Raw genomic sequence first — 14,606 nt, forward strand, 5'->3', positions numbered from 1 at the left:
TTTGATTGTCCGAGAAGTAGAATTAAATATTTCAAGAAGCATGAGAAAGATTATACAGATAATTTCTTTTGTATTTTTCGCAACTTTTAGTGGATGTCATTAATCAAAAGAGCTTTAGCACAAATGCCAAGCATATGCGTATTTTTGGCTTCATTACTCACATTTTGATATTGCTTGACTATGGCAAAGTCACGAAACTTGGCCAAAAAAGTTGCCAAGTATGAACAAAAAAAAGGAACCTTTAGTTTCACAATAATGTTGTAATGGAAACTTTTCCTTGGATCTATAATCTTAATGTGTAGTGAACATTAGCCATTAGTTTATAGATATTTTTTTACTATTATGTAAAAGCCATATTGGCAAGGAGAAACAAAGATGACTAAACATGTTGCGGATGCTGGTTCAGTCCCTTCAAATTGTTGACGTCATTTAAAGTTGTTTTTCCTTCACGCAGCTTACGTCAGTGATTGCTCCAGTTGTATTAGCAATTCTCTAGCCAAAAGTGTCCCATGCGACACTATTTACAGTGAAAATTACATAAACTGATATAATTTAAAAAGAGCTCTGGATTAGCACTTTATTAAGAGCTAAAATTTCAGAAAATTTTTGTCTTTTAGATATTTTTCGTACTTTTTTTGGTTTTTCGGACGAATTTGTAATTTTTTGCAATTACATATCTTAAAAAAGAAATATAATTTCAAAATCCTTCCAAGCTCTAGTTAAAATTCTAATCAAGATCTATAAGATTCACCAATATTCAAAATACAAAAATTATTTGGCATATTTTTTTTTACTTTACATAATATTGCAAAGAGTTACCCATTCGTATATAAAAGTCTCTGTCCTGGAGGATGACTGGTTATTAAACTACATTCTAAACCGTGGCACCTAAGAAGTTTATTCCTTCACAAAAAGCACAAAAAAGCACTCAGCGCATAAAACTCGTTTTTTCCCAAATATTTCTATATATTTCAAATGTTATATAGTATTTTTTTCCATGTAAAAAACTTAAGAAAAAAAAAACAACATATTTTCGCATGTATCAGAATATGAGAATATCGGCCAACATTCTTCGGTATATTTTTCAAGTCACGCGATGCATGACGGGGTAAAATCCAAATGCATCTCACCACAACACAAAATGCAATTCTGTGCAATATGCTCTACCAATTTTTACAAATAACTCTTCTTCAACTGCTTGAGAATTTGTATCGTTTTGTATTTTTATAATTTAGTAACTTTATAATTTAATTTGGTTCTGAGGAATATATGTGGTGGCTATGAAGCATTAAGAAGAGTTTTTTCCTAATCAAAAATCACAAATCTATCTTTTTACAAATTAAGATCTTATACTAATTATAAGTGCATCAGTGTCATAAATTAATTTGCGAACAAAATTTCAAAAATTAAAACTAATTTGATTATAAAGCTTTAAGCAAATTGATTCATATAGTTTTGATTCATATAGGCTTGGGGCAGCAGCAGGATCCTGGACAATTATTAGCTTTGGATTGCCGACTAGGCTTCAAAAATAACAATGTTGAATACTCGAAGTAACTATTTGTCATCATTCTGTTGACGCGACGGGATATCACAAAATATTATGACGCATTGTGTCCGAACAAACATGAAATTGTAATTTTTTGCGATCGGTATAAAATGCCGATTCAATCACATGAGCACATAACTCTCTTGTCTTGTAGTGATTGATAAATGTCGTTTTACTGGTCACTAATACATAGTTGACATTTATGGTAAAACAAGGTGGATTGCCTTCTATAGACATAGTGAGAAAAGTTATGCGTAAATCTAATTTTTATTGTCTGTCTGTCAAAGACGATAAGTATATTGTTTTAAAGCCAAAGCTTATTTCGATGTTTCCACTGAAAGTTAACAAAATTCATAGTTCAATTATTTGACTAGTTATCATAAAGAGAAAATTGGTTGGCATAATCCAAGCATTTGGGTTTGTTAGCTATGTATTAAATTAATGTGTATGCACTTAAGTCAGAACCACTTTGGATACCCTTAGCATAGCGCGTGCCATCGATCGCATTGTCAGCATTGTCGCTATGAGTACACATACACTCATTCATCCATTTTGCTAGTGACTCATACACTCACTCATTCACACGTACACGAGCATTCACTCAAGCGGCAATAAAAGTATAAAATGCGCCAACAGTTTGCTAAAGAAACTACATAGTTTTGAAGGTCTCAACGCAAGAATATCACATTTCATGATAATTGCGTGGCTATCTAGCACATTTTAAAGCACTTTAAAGTGCATTCTATAGATACGTATGTCCATTATGTTGAAAGACACTTAACAGCAAGACATAAATATATACTGTGCACATAGCAGATATTGCATTGTGAGACAAGCTGCAGGCAATGACAAAGACAGATAGACAGACAGACATTAAAAATTTCTCGAAGGGAAATCGGACAGGAAAATGTAATTATGTGCAAACTGTTTGAGATACCCTCTATTGAAAAATGATACGGACATGATATGATTCAGTTGTATAATGTCTGTTAAATATTTCATCAGCTCTGAGTTCATTTCTTTATTTTTGGTATATATTTTATAAGACTTATTTTATTTTTAGTCTGTATTTAAAATATTATAATAATAAAAGGTGACTAAAAGGAATCTTATCGTCGACTTTTAATGCAAACGTGAAAATCGTTTACACTTGTTTTGTTTTTCTTTTTGAACAGCATAATTCGAGTTTAATTTTGCGTTAAAATGTGCACAAAGAATGTTTATGGCTTGGTTGCGTTCTACGCAAAACTTTGCTGGTTTGTCTGGAACAGGAATTGTCGAGGAAGTGTTGCATTTCTGTGTGTGTTAAAGAGAAGTTTCTGAAAGTCTTGTTTGTCTCCATGTCGAAAAACTGATGTTACAAACTTTAAAACATGAACGTGAATGTCTAATAACTTAAATGCCTTTTAATTTTGCAACTTCTTTCTTACGCTATCTTACAATGTGAATGATGTTTATGCTAATACTATATGCAACATCATTTTTATATTTACATAAATCATTGATACAAAATTAGCAACGCAAATTGAATTTAGATATTATTTAATTAAATTTAAATCCAAGTTTCTTAAATGAACTATACAATTAATGCAGTTTTTTATTTACACATTACATATATATTATATATGAATAGAAGTCAACGACATGTCACACATCTAAGCAGACTTGCGGGAAATGTGTGAAATGACTGGAACAAAAAGAACATATTTCAATAGCTTGCAAAAAACTCTGTTAACATAAAAGAACATTATTTACATGTCTGTGAAATTTCATTTTCGCAGCGCGAGTTCTCCGAACTTTCAGATCCCGTAGTCTGCATTCTGTGTGTGTGTGTGTGTGCACTTTACATGCAAATCGTGAAAGGCATTAAACGTTGCATGGATGGGAAGACAAAACTGATATATGTAAATAAAGAGGGGAAAGCACAGGAGCACGTGAGCTTAAAGTGGAATTTTGTTCAAGCGTTGTTGCTGCACGTGAATGAAGTCGGGAATTCAGGATATTATGCATACGCCCCATTGGCACTTGCGGTAAAGTCAACCGACAGTCGGCTTGCTATTGGGATTTTCAATAAATCAGGCGTCAACGGCAATGTCAACACTAAGCCATCAAATCAAAGCCAGGCTACCACATTTCAGTTGGCAAAAGGATACAAATTGAATAGAACAGGATGTGCGCTGCCAACTTGAGGGTCTGCAAAGCACGATGGAGTCGAGCTCATGTGCAATAAAAGCGTCTTAAAAGTTTAATGTCCTCCGATTTGCGGCCACACACAAATGAGTTTCCATTTGCAGTCAGATTTATATACTATATGTGTACACATTTCTTTAACAACTGAAAGTTGCGTAATTTCAACTCGTCATCAACTAACTGTTTATTTCAATATCTATCGATTTTGTTTCAAAGCATAATAATTTTAAATCATCTATAAATACACCAATAAGAAATGACAATCAGTTTTTATACTGCGCCAATTTCATTTGATTACAGCTAATTTAATTCTGTAAGTAATTAAGTCGACAACGGTTCATTCTGCATCTGACCTGCAATTTAATCCATATTTATGAGCTCAGCCAAATGAGATTCTTTTTGCAACATTAAATTGGAAATTCCGACTCTGAAAGTCGTATACTCTTCTGCTGAAAATGACTTTTTTAATTTAATAATTTTTGATAAAAACTATAAATGTTTGTCCTGTATATACTTCAAAAAATTTAGTTGCATTTTATTTTATTTGGCCCATACCAAATATATATATTTCCTTTGTTAACCAGAAACAACGTGCTTATATTTTCAATAAGACTTCCAGCAACAGCGTAGAAAGCGGCCATGCAAATGAGCAACATTATTTAATTAAATATAGTTAGCCCCACAGGCCAGCCACAACGTGGCCACCAAGCGGCTAATGTGCATCTGGTACAGAGGGTCGCCGGTAGCCTCATTAAGAGGCAACCTCGAGACCAACGTGGCAATTTATTAGATGGCGTTTCATAGCCACAGCAGCTAGCCGTGGACTCAGTTACAGCTCAATCTGCGTCAGGGTAAGAGTAAGAGTCAAAGTCAGAGTCATGCCTTGGGCGTGGCTCGTTGCTGTCACCTTAGAACAGGGTCATTTAAATTTAGGCAACGAGTACCCAAAAGAGAAAAAAAGGAAATAGTCAGCATTTCATTCTAACTCTGGCTGGATGTCTGTCTGGGCCGGACTGAGTAAATTAATTGCTGGTGCAGGCCTCGTCCATACAAACTCTGGTTGTATCGCGCGGTTAGTTGAGCAATCGAGCAAACTAAACCGCAGCGGCCCAGAGCAGCACGCATAGCAGAAGGGGCAGACAGTACTCGTATATGGCAGACAGGCCGGCAGCTATCCTCTAACGGGGTCTCACCAGATGTTTGTGTTTGGTTTGGTTTTCGGTTTTTGGTTTGTGCCAGCAGAAACCATAAAAGCAACTACCTATGCTACCTGTATTCGTACATGCACATGACGCTGTCTGCACCAGACAAAATAGTGTCAAATGACAAAATGCATCGTAAACTAAAAAGAAAAACTTTAGCCACTACGTGGGACGTACGATTAGTTTGTGGAACTTGCAGAGCCCATTCTTTATATGACATTTATGTATGTAAATATTGTTGTCTTGTGAAAGTGCGGATGGAGCTGGCAACGTTAAAAATTTGCTTATCTGGGAATAGCGCTTTAAACGATCGTGCAAAACTGCATCTATTGATAATCGACTTCGAGGTAACGAAAAAAAATCACAATATAATAATCTAAAAGAACAAATACTTTTTTTAAGCGCTGTTCCCAGACAAGCAAAATTTTGAATATGCGGAAAAGGAATATATTTCGACAGTTCCACAAATTTCGGAGTGATCGTTTTTTGGCAACCTTTATGACCCTAATTTGGCATGGAAATGGTAAAAAACAAATTTATGACTCAAACATATGCCTATTAAATAAATGCAATTATTAAAAAAACAGATGAATTCACATTCATTGTCTATATCCCAAGCACATATTATTGCAACTTGGTTGCAATTTTTTTGATTTTAAATTTCATATTTAGTCTTGCGACTTCACAATATTAATTAAAGTTATTTCTCTTCATTAAACAATTTCTCAGACGCTTTCCCTTTAACTATTTTTAAATTATCCATATTGTTGCTTCTCTTCACTTTTCCGATATGAGTGTGGAATAATAGATTGTCTATTCTGTCGCAAGCGGATCTGCTGATTTGACATCCCCATACATACTTATATCCCAGTAACCGAGTATCGATACGCTTAAAAATTTATTTTTTTTTTGGAACTGTGGAACGAAATGAACTTGTAAAAAAATGTTGCACGACTCGATTTCGAGCATTTGGGAACAGCGCTTTACTAACAAATACATGATAAGCATAAACTTAAATTATTCTTTGAATGAAATGAATACCTCTAAAGTAAATTGACCAATTAATAATTCCTGTAATATAATTTTTTGTTCTGTAGAAATGTTACAACAACAGTACTTATGTCAATAAATTTCGCAAACTCTTGTGCCGTCCATTTTGAATGAAAAACACATTGGACAATGAAATTTCATGCGCTTGTTTGTGCTTTACTTTTCCTGCACTTCGCAAACACACAAAAAGCAATACGATGTCCGCAGCCAGTTGGCTAAGCGATATTCTTCGAGGGGATTGGAGGTGGTGTCCTTTGTTCACATAAAACTTGAAAGGTCCCTTTAGGTAGATTAAACACGCACACGAATTCTATATATGGAAGTACATACTGTATATATAGGATACTGTTTGTTTGCGGCTTCAGTTTGGTTATCTAACACATGTAATACAGTGTTAGTTAAGGGATCATGGCGAAAAGTAAGCTGACGCCAACAACTAGGAGTATGCTATGAAAAATTTGCACTAGATTTACCAATCACATTCGAGTCCTTACATATTGTGGTCGATAAATTGTGTGCAGTCCGTGGTTGGATAAATTGAGCATTTCATGCAGCTTTAACTAGAGAGACGAGCACAATTTACAGGCTGCATTGAATGTGTCTGTCATTAAAATTGTTATGGTCAATAACAAATTCAAAAGAAACGTGCATAAATTTGGTCGTAACACTTAAAATAAGTTATTGTATTGTTAGAGTCAATCCATTTTGAATTGTGTGAAACTGTTTATAAAATCAGCCACTAAACTCTTTATAGCCCATAATTTGGGACTCGGATTGTCAGTTAAAGCAACTAGTATTGGCGTTTTTGCCAATACAAAAGTATTTATTTAACAACTTCAACAAATTTTTATCTAATCGCAAACAAATTTTAAAGAATAAAGAAGAAAATCATAAAATTACTCTTATTATTATATCTCTATATCTTAGTCTCTGACATCTCTCGGAGATATCTTCTTCTGCCTTTTACATACATACATACATACATTTCATGGAGGCATAAGTGATATTACCCTATGGGTATCGGGTATAAGAATTTTTAATGACAGGCTTCTGTCCTACGCTCAATTTGAATGTTTATAATTAAAACTATTCTTTATAAAAAGCAAAACAAAAAAAAAACGATACCCAAAATATGTGGGACTAACGGACTAACGATAACAACGACATAAAATGCATGTTCTATTCAAGTGGAGTATAAATTCCATTGAATTTTAGCTCACTTAAAGTGCATAAAGAGTAAAGGTTATGTTTAAAGGTAAAGTAACGTTACTTTTCCATTCCGGTTTCGTGTTGAGCAGTTGTCCCATTTAGGTGGCGACTTCTGTATAGTATATTAAAAATGTATACATGAAATAAACTTTTTCACTTTTGAGCCGAGTTAATTGCAAAGTCATAAATATGAAAATTTTACCCACTATAAAAGGCAAGTTAATAAAAATTAATTAAAAATGTAAGATGAAAGACGAAACAGGTCTCTCACAGTCAAGTATGAATGTATTTGCCCATTTTAATTAGCATTATTAAATTAAGCCATGCATGCAGATAATGCCCATAACTATGGTAAAGCCAATCAATCAGAGCCAGTCGCAATTTTAATTGTATTAATTAAAACATAAATCAATATGAAAAGTACAATGGGTGACTGAGGTAGTCACATGCTGGTCTGTGTCATCAAGTCTATCGATATTTCAGCCTCATTGCACGCAAATGCCCACAGACATGTTGTTGTCCATGCGACTTTAATTTTTGTGGCTAACCACAATCAAAATAAATATAGAATGGGAAAAGCCACACGAATATGCAAAATGCGTTTTAAATATATCTCGTTGGACAGCAGTAAAATGTTATTAAATATTTATAGGGAAAAAATAAAAACATATTATAGTGTGGCTTTCATTTTGGTGCCTGCAATCAATTTGGCCCAACATACATAAATCAGTTGAAAATTTATGCGTTTCCCTCCACGCCTGCCGAATGACATGATAAATGGCAACGGTGCGGCTGCTGCAAAAGAATTGCAATAAATAGGGGCAGGTGTTGCTGCCACGTGCCATCGCGCATTCGACCTCAAATATAACAACTATAAACACCCTTATGCTTGCGTATAAGACATTGTCGATTCATATGACAAGCGAACTTTGAGAGCAACACACCTTCCACCCAATCGATTAAAGTGCACCCAGTTACAGTTCATCGAATAAATTATACAAGTGTTGCGGTTCGCTTATATTTTTTTATTGTCTGCCTGTTCGGTTCGTCGGGGTTTTTGTGGGCTTGGCAACTCCCTGGTGAGTTTGGGCTTTGAAGAATGCTAGTAATAGTGATAAATGGACTGGCGAATTGATTTGTAATGGACTTTTTAATTGTTTCACGCCTGGTTTTTGGGGTTGATTTGACAAATCGAACCTGTCTAGACTTTCATGAGGGGTTAGCCACCAATTAGGTTAATTGGCATCACAAACTTCACAGAACGTTGAAGCTCAATTCACACTCTCTTAAGAATTTTGCTTCCACGGGTGTGGTCATACTGAATGTACAGATTATTATTATATTCAAGCTTTTAAAGAATAGTTTTATTAAAGAATAAAGAGAGTAAATCGCATACATTAATTTTAAATAGATAAGTTCATTTTTAGTTGACTAACAAATTGATTGAGTGGCAATTGGCAATCAACTTTAATGAGATTAGCTGGTAATACCGACAAGACCTACTTTCAAATTAAAATTAAACGCTCAGAAGAAAGGTCGCCGTGAATAAATAATGATTTAAAGATGCGAACTGGGCAACTTTCTTGTCTTTGGCTTTGCGTGTCGTATGGCAATTATTTGTGCCCTGGCGTTCTACAAATGAAACGATAAAAAAGTCAAGTCAGTTGAGCTCTTGTACAATGCGCACACGTAGCGCAGGTAAATAAATTCCAAAGCAACTGGCGAACCCACAGATATGAGTACAATACTGCAAGAACTTGGCCAAGTTACGTACCAAAATAAAAACAACTGACGCCATAATTAACTCTGTAAAACTGTCCAACTAGCCAACTGTCTGCCTTTCTCTCTACTGGCTGTCTCTCTCTACTGTCTAAGTGTCGTTTCAACTTTAGTCGAGTTTAACACAATTTATAGTTACATGCAGTGAAGTATAATTTGAAATGTCCTTTATCCGTTTGCATAGGCTTCTTCGTTGCTTCACTCGATATGAATCCTACGAGTACTCGAACGCATTCTGCTTTCGTCATAGTCAGCTTGAACTGTTCCAATTGGACAGAAGTATAGTTTTGTTGGCTTGCTCCTTTTGCTGTTATTGTTTTGGTATTGCTGTAATTATCAAATGGTGTGGTAAAGCGGACGAGTTGCATTGCTGTATCGAAATGCGACAACCGCATTTTGGCCAAGCGCCCAAATTGTCGTCTAACTGGCCAATTGTGCCAACTACCAGTGTGGCTCTTTGGGTTGTTTGCTTGTTTTCATTGCCATTTTGCAGTCATGGCCGGGGTATGGAATATAAATATTTATGTTTACGTATGGTTAAAACGAATATGCAGGCGTATATCTGTGTGTTAATTGCCTGTGGGCATTGCGTTTGTATAATTGTTTGTTTTTGCCATCAGGATTTAAATGGTTATGACATTTTAAGAGACAATAGCAGCGCATAATGCTGATTGCTTATTCAGATGCTGTCATTAAGTTACTTATTAGAATACAATATTTGATGGGTTTAAAGTTGCTAAGAAGATTCTTTATATTCCAAATAATTGTTTACGAGTGACTTTCAAATCTGTTTATATTACCTCAAGTTTACTTTAATTATGCAGCAAAATAGGACTTTGCTTTTAGATATTTACATTTCCATTAAATTGGTCAATAAGTCGTTGTTATTTTTGGTGTTTAATACTTATTGTTTGCTGATGTTACATTTAAATATTTATAGTGGCAAATTTATGCAATATTTTCTTACTGTTTTCACTGATACTTAATAACAACTCATGGGTTGTGTGGACACACTTGTCACCCGTTAGTAACTTTCGTAACACTGGTCACTAATATCGATGATGCGATGTAGTATATTGTTCTTTAACGGTGTTAACCAATCAGAGCTGCCAACTTTTGCCCAGCAAAAAAAGCTGTTGACGGAAGGAATGGAGAAAAAAGCTTAACAATATATAAAAAGCGAGTGATGATATTAGCGTATTTCGAGAAAAACAATCTATACGCCACCACATTTTCTAGATTGTTTGCAATTGACTATCGTAAAGCTGTCACTTTTCCATATTTTGTACTTTTTGTACTTTTGTGTTAACAACACAAAAAAAAGTTGGGAAAAAGCCAACTGAATCTCTAAAAAAAGTCAGAATTCCCGCTTTTCACATTTCCCGCAATTCACAAATTTTTCCCGCAGTTAGCCTTAAAAAAACGCCAGTTTTAACGGGAAAAATCCAATTTGGCAGCATTGTAACCAATAAAAGTGGAAAACTATCGATAATGAACCATCGATAGTGTCGATACTGCCATCGATTGTTTTCCCTCTTGTATTTTTTTCGACAGTCCAAGGCATTTGGTTACGCCACTATCAAAAGTGTGTACTACTATCGTGCCATTAACCAATTCGCGAAAAAATATTGTTTTTTTTGCGAATTAATATTATTATAATTCCGTGAAGTATTTATTTAAGAGACTCTAACCTAATGTGCCTGATTTCTGCCAAACCTTGATGCTAGTAAAAGTAATTACATACATAATACAAAAATGGTGATATTTTGCTATATTTAATTTATTTTTAGAAAACACTTATAATGTTTACTAATTAACCTATAACCCACACACACATACAATGTGCGCATGGGTTTCTTTTTATTATTTTCCAGCAGCTCCATTCGGAGTATAGGAGCACTTATCGTTGGCATGAATTTACGGGCAATTCAAGGCCGGAGGTTGTGCGTCGGGCGCCAGCGCCAAATCCCAGTCAATTTGTTGGTGCGTAGTCGACAAAAATTTCATTTTCGATTTGCCTTCGCATCTATTCTTACGTATTATCCACTTGTTTGGCTTTATTGTCCCGATTTATCGATTGTAATATTTCTTCCATCTATCTATTATTCGTCATTGTACTTGTTTTCTTCTGCAGGTCCGACAAATGAGCCGCCATTGCCACGACGAAAGAAATGCCCGGAATTAGCATATAAATCGCATGAGTTTATTATAGGATCGGAATATACAGATGCACGTCGAGATGCCAGCGCGCATCGTTCGGCAAGGGTAAGTCCAACACAAAAAATACAAAAACATTTCGCCATTCACCTTTCACTCGACCTTGTGAAAGGCAACAAAGGCTCTTTCAGCCAGATGTCAGCTTTGTTTTACCAAAAAGACCAACATAAAAATCATTTTTGCATGAGGTACATAAATATGTATGTGTAGGTGTTATAAAACAATAAGTTGTGGAATCCGCTGGGGTAATGCCTTTATTCAACCTATTTAAATATACACTTCGGACCGCATAAAGTAAATATATGCGATGGATGGAGAGCGTCTCCCTTAGGTGAACGGCTACAACGAAAAATGGCCAATTTGCTAGCTAGAAGCCTTTTGCAGACAATAGATTCTTCCTTGGCCGGCAACGGACATTATATTTAAATTATTTTTGAACGAAGACTCCCTCCAAGCAAATTCAAACAAAGTTTCCACATTGAATATGAATCATACTATGATTCAGCTTGAATTATTATGTCCAAGTTCTAGTTAGTTGGAAAAAAAATAAAATATGCAAAATGGAATAGTTTATTCTGCTATCTAAAATGTTTGCAATTATCCAGCTCTTTACACGATGAAAATGCAAATGTTATGATAAATCTGGGATGTGAATATTATGATGCTAATCACATTCATAGTTAAAGTTTGTTAATAAGTTTCCCTAACACAAATCAATAGAAATAAACTTGAAAATACTACAAACAATCAGCTGAGTAAATTAAACATTTCTGACTATTTTGCCACGTCGAACAGCTCTTTAAGCAGCTGAAGAGTCTTTGAAATGGCCGTCAGGCTTTTTAATGTTGGCACGTAGAATACGCATATTTAAGACTTACGTACGCTGTGCTGTCGAGCAATGTGTGAAATAAAATAAAATAAATTCCAAGTGGTTGTGAGAGCATGTGTGGGACCCTAAAATATGAGAAGCAGTAGCCTTTTCACAGAAATTTACGCACTACTGGGATTTAAAGTAGACTAAAAAAAATAAGTAGAAAGGTAGAAATAAAAGTTGCAGGCTTTATATACCATATATATACATACACAATGTGCATTTGATAAAGAGCTTTTATATCCGCGCACTTTGTATAGGCAGCCTGACTATTTGCTTACTTGGGCATTGAGGTTAATGCGTTTATGCAGAAATACATACGAATGTATGTGAATATATATGTACATACATGCATACATATGAGAGAGCAAAAGCCATTCTCTTGCGGTTGCTAATGTCGCACAAAAACTATTGGGTGGCTGCTTTGGTTGGTCTTTCGGGCGCTTTTTTCTCTGCGACGCTAATTAAAAATGCGCATTCGCTGGCACATGTTGCATACAAGGACACGGCCATATAAATTCTCCAAATAGGTGTATGCTCGTGTATGTGTGTGTGTACTATATGTGTTTTATTACACACCCTGACAATAAATAATTAATTGAGTTTGCTTGGGCGCCAGGCCGAATAGGTAGCTGATGATGTACGTCAGCATGTCGTATGCGTAATATTAATGAGCTGCTAATTAACTCATGCTCGCACTCTCACTTTCACTCACATCCACATGTGTGTTTTATGTATCTCAATTTTCAGTCGGAGGAGAGGGGCACACCTTCACGCCGTAGCAAATCGGAAGGACCACCCGTTGTGTCCAATGGACGAGCCTATCCCGCTGCAACGGAGATCGATGGAACTACAAGTAAACAGGTACACAATTGTCAATAGCCTGCATGATGTTAATGTGTTAAGCATAAATGATAATCGATAAATATTATAAAATCATACGTATGTATTCTCGTATATCTTACACTTGTGTAGGGTCTATTAACCGCATGTCTCATGTTCTAAAGACAATAGCTGATTTGGCATGTGGATTAAAGATAAATTCTTGAAAAATCCAAATTTCTCCGTCGGCTCGTGTCTGCACAGTCTAGATTAAAGAGCATTCAGAGCTATATTTGTACGATAGTTTCAACTGCATTTCTCTTATTCTGCTGCATGTGCTTAATTCACTCTATACGTCTATCTATCCTTTTCAATCTAAGTAAAAAATATCTGCAACGGCAACGCCCTTTTACAATTCAACAGCACGTCCTCATAGTTGTCAGTCGACTAAATTGCTAACCAGCATGATTTTATGCCTTGTCAGAGCGTCACATAAGAAGTGTCGTCAATATCAACCTCCGATCCGAGATAGTGCGCAGCTTTTCAATGCGACCATTGGCCACGCGCAACAATTTCTATTAGTATTTTTCACTGTCGCTGTCTCTCAGATAGTCGTAGTGTCTACACCGCAGTCATGCATACTCTCCGCTCTCCGCTCCTCTGTAGTCTTTTCTATAATAGGCAATTTTTTTTTTATAGTATGTACGTATACGTACTGTGGGTTAGAAAATGTATGTATATCCTTATGTAGTACATGTCGTTACATTTGTAACTTGTTTCGTCCTCGCCATTGCCAGTCGGGCTGCAGTGGGGAATTTATGTATCAACTGTGAGCTCATATGGTCGTACATTTATGTGAATCTTTATGTGTGAGTGTGTGCAAAAAGTGCCATTGAGTTGGATGTCGGAGCGTCAGTTAGTCAAACAGACACTCGACCTGAATGTAAATTTTTAATCTGTAAAACTCTTCAACATTTGCATAAGTTGCCGTTACCGCTGCTCATCGATTTTTTTTTTATTTTTCATATTCCCTCATATATCGCTGATGCCTTTTTGTATAACCTTTAAGTATCTATCAGTTGTATGTGCGATTTGTAGTGCATGTGCGAGGACTTTTATTTTAAATTTATTACAATGGTACACTCCTTCAAAGAATGAGTTCCCATTCTTAAAGCCATGTTCAAAAGTTTAACAATACATTTAAACATAATCTTTAACACGGGAGACATTAAATATGTTCTTAATTAAACCCTCTTTTAAAATTGTTACTATATACTAATAATGTTTTTAAATGCAATTCGAGTTTGAGTTTTGTTATTATTGTTTTTTATGAATAAATTATAACAACTTTAACACTGGTATCTAATCAATTAATTATTTCTGGTTTAATATATATACTATGTACGTAGAAACTCAAGTAATAAATTAAAAAAAAAAAGTTTCTCAGTGTTTTACATTTTTTGGTACCAATATGATTTTAAGGGTATTTCCTAGAACTTTGTTTATTCAATGGAAATTCTAAGAATTATTATTTTTAAATTCGAAGTCTGTGCATGAATCGTGTTTTTACTGTTATTATAACATGTTAAAATAATATGTCATGGGTTAAAGTGAATTTAATGTTTTTGTTTAATTTTTGTTTTTAATCTGCGAAAGAAATATTCCTATGAAGAGAGCTTATTATTAAATTTCATATGTATGACTATAAATTAGTGTT

General features: G+C 35.0%; 1 protein-coding gene across 1 annotated transcript in view; it reads left to right on the forward strand.

Annotated features, from left to right (window-relative positions):
- LOC133835482 (serine/arginine repetitive matrix protein 1) overlaps nucleotides 1–14,606 on the forward strand; it is a 34,977-nt gene that overhangs the window by 8,683 nt on the left and 11,688 nt on the right. Inside the window, 3 exon segments of the mRNA XM_062265439.1 lie at nucleotides 10,857–10,962; nucleotides 11,114–11,244; nucleotides 12,818–12,931. Of these exon segments, the coding sequence (XP_062121423.1) occupies nucleotides 10,857–10,962; nucleotides 11,114–11,244; nucleotides 12,818–12,931 (351 nt within the window).

Source organism: Drosophila sulfurigaster, chromosome 2R, assembly GCF_023558435.1.
Source record: "Drosophila sulfurigaster albostrigata strain 15112-1811.04 chromosome 2R, ASM2355843v2, whole genome shotgun sequence".
Lineage (NCBI taxonomy): Eukaryota > Metazoa > Arthropoda > Insecta > Diptera > Drosophilidae > Drosophila > Drosophila sulfurigaster.